The 2754-nt window shown below is 33.4% G+C and overlaps 1 protein-coding gene and 1 long non-coding RNA gene across 2 annotated transcripts; one reads left to right on the forward strand and one right to left on the reverse strand.

The window, feature by feature from the left end:
* The first annotated feature begins 101 nt into the window (after positions 1 to 101).
* On the forward strand, positions 102 to 1290 carry LOC118732309. Its single transcript, XM_036461442.1, has 2 exons — positions 102 to 482; positions 579 to 1290. Exons 1-2 carry the CDS (start codon positions 469 to 471, stop codon positions 928 to 930), a joined length of 366 nt encoding a protein of 121 aa, XP_036317335.1. The 5' UTR covers positions 102 to 468; the 3' UTR covers positions 931 to 1290.
* LOC118732310 lies at positions 1275 to 2231 on the reverse strand. Its single transcript, XR_004992116.1, has 2 exons — positions 1777 to 2231; positions 1275 to 1716 (listed from the first exon to the last, which is right to left on the reverse strand). It is a non-coding gene; the product is annotated as an uncharacterized LOC118732310 (long non-coding RNA).
* Positions 2232 to 2754: the final 523 nt, after the last annotated feature.

Raw genomic sequence — 2754 nt, forward strand, 5'->3', positions numbered from 1 at the left:
TAATAATTTAGCAACAATTTATTAGGATATAAACCTAATTACTTTAATATCATAAAAATTTATTTAAAAAAAACATATTTTTGTATTTAAAATAATAAAATCTAAGCTAAGAATAAACTAAAAAAAATATTTATTAAAAAAATAAACAAAAATTAAATGAAAAAAGAAAAAAATCTCCACAGCCCCACGACTCGGACTCGAACTCGGCTCTCTCAATTGGCAGTCTAGTGCTTTGCACACTCGGCCATTGCGCCTGATGGGGTAGCGTGAGCAAAATTACATACATAAGGGTGTGTTCAGTAATGCAGTATAATGCGCATACTGCTTTTGCAGGACCAGCAGAACGTTCAGAAATGCTAATATGGCAGCACTGCAAATGTCGAGCGTTCTAAAACGCCATTTTTCTATCAAGCGTCGCTCATCATTTGCATAAAAAAAAATTACACTGCCGCTGATTACGCTTGTACCATGTCGGAAGAAAAGTGAGTACAAAACTAATTTTTTGTAATTTTTACAATGAAAATTTGTTAAACGTATAGTTTTGAAACAATCTTATATTATATTTTTATTATTTTCAGCGAAAATCTTAGTACGGCTGAAGTTAAGTTGCTGCTTAGAGTTCGATTAAATATGGAAGACGAATTTGCATCTGGAAGGAGAAAAAAGAGCGTTCTATGGAATAAGGTGGTGGAAGAAGTAAAAAAAATCAACAGAGACATTAACATAGACAGACACATTGCACAAAGAAAATTTTTAAATATGCTGGTATCGTATAAACGTATAAAAAGCGCAATAATTCCTCCGGTAGGGAAGCAACATCTTGGCTATATTTTGAAGATTTTGACGAGCTGTATGGTACCAGGCACTCCATCAATCCTCCGCCACAAAATCTGCAAGCGTCGTTGGAGCTACCATCGTCGCCGCCATTAGAAGAAGGTAATGTTGAGCCACCCAATTCTCCACCGACTTCAAGTCGTAGAGCACCACATCCTCGGAGAAACCCAAACAGCGAAATATTAAAGTTTTTTGAAGAAGAAGCTATTAAAGAGCAAACCCGACATGACGAAGCAATGGCTGTGGAGAGGGAGAAACTTTCACTGGAGAAAGAGCGAATCCAAGCGTTGCTGGAATTCAAATCAATATTGAACCGATGTCTGCAAAAGTAGATTTTGAATTTATTTTTTATTAGTCATAAGATGAAGCTGTGAAATGTACCTTTTTAACCTTTCTAGATTGAAATCTTTTTTTATTTTTATTATTGAAACCATGTGATGTTAATTTAATATATTTTATTAAATTAAATTAAATGAAAATGAAGTCTAAAAAAACGATTTATTCCGTGTTCAGTAAGAAAATTTAGAAAAGTAACCTAATTAGATGGAAGTACATAAGTATATGTCTTCCATCTAGTAAACATCCAATTACGAAAGGAAACGGATTTTCTCTGCTGTTTTCAAAATTCGTCATGAGAGTTTGCTGATATTCAACAGATTGCCATTTAATTTCGCTTTTCAAATTACAAATGGCTTTGATTGTTTTGATGAACAGAGAGTACGCTGTTCCCCTCGCAATGTTGAAACGATCCGAAAACTGGCGGAAGGTGCCCCTGCTATTGCATAGCTTCCATAACGTTACGTATAGACATTTTTCTAATGAATGACCACAGCGGCCAAACCTTGCAGTTACCCAAGTTGGAGACAAAGCGTCTTTCAAAGCCTTAATTAAAATAACTTTGATTAGAAAATACTACTTGTGCTAAAACATGTAAAAACTTACATTGAAAGTGGACCAATTCATCCGAAAATGAGAATAAAATATGTCCTCGGGAAAGGCTTTTATTGTTTTAAAAAATGTCTCTTTTTAAGGTATTTTTCGCTTTAGCGATAGCCTTTTAATAAGAAATCTTCTTCTTTTAAACTTTAAAAGTTTTCTTTTTCTTGAATTCAATAAAAAACTATCAGCTCTTGGCTCACAAATATCGTTCACTATTAAACTTAATAACACTTCCATGTTAGTAAAGAAGGTGTTCAAAAATGCAACAAACCTATTTGCAAATTGTCAACAATTCTATCAGCTGCATCAACCATCAAATCTGCAGTGCTGCCAACTCTGCAAATACTGCAAGTCTTAATGCATTACTGAACACACCCTATATGTCTGTTGTTTCCTTTGCACTAACTGATTTCGAATCAGCATTCCAAGCTGGCAACGATATTTTCGCGTTCACTCTGATTCAGTGATAGCAATTTTTTCGTATTCGTAGCGGGCATTTGAATTCGTAGATTTTCTACGATGGATTCCGTGATAGCCCTGAATATACACACCGCTTTTTAAAAAGTTAGTAAAAACGAGTACAATAATAAAAACACCTTTTTTATGTAACTCCACATTTTATGTACGTATGTACATAAATCTATTAATGTTATATAAAAAGAATACATTGTATTCAGTGCATTCCACAGTCTTAGATAATGAAAACAAAAACGCCTGGACTTCCTCTTTGAAAACCTGCGCAATATCCTTTTTGGTTGCCATTATTTGAGCCAATTTTTCGTATTGCTGCTCTCGAAAACACAGAAATCGAGAAAATTCATTTATGATGTCTTTTACAATCATGCACGGTATATTTTACTTAATTTTTTTAATAAAATTTTAATTTTTTTTTGGCCTTTATAACAATTATATTCAACAATTTATATTGAGCTCGAGGCCGTTTTAAATGAAAATTTTATGGTGAAAAGCAACAATAATTTG

This window comes from Rhagoletis pomonella, unplaced genomic scaffold (assembly GCF_013731165.1).
Source record: "Rhagoletis pomonella isolate Grant_MI unplaced genomic scaffold, Rhpom_1.0 Rhpom_scaffold_18698, whole genome shotgun sequence".
Classification (NCBI taxonomy): domain Eukaryota; kingdom Metazoa; phylum Arthropoda; class Insecta; order Diptera; family Tephritidae; genus Rhagoletis; species Rhagoletis pomonella.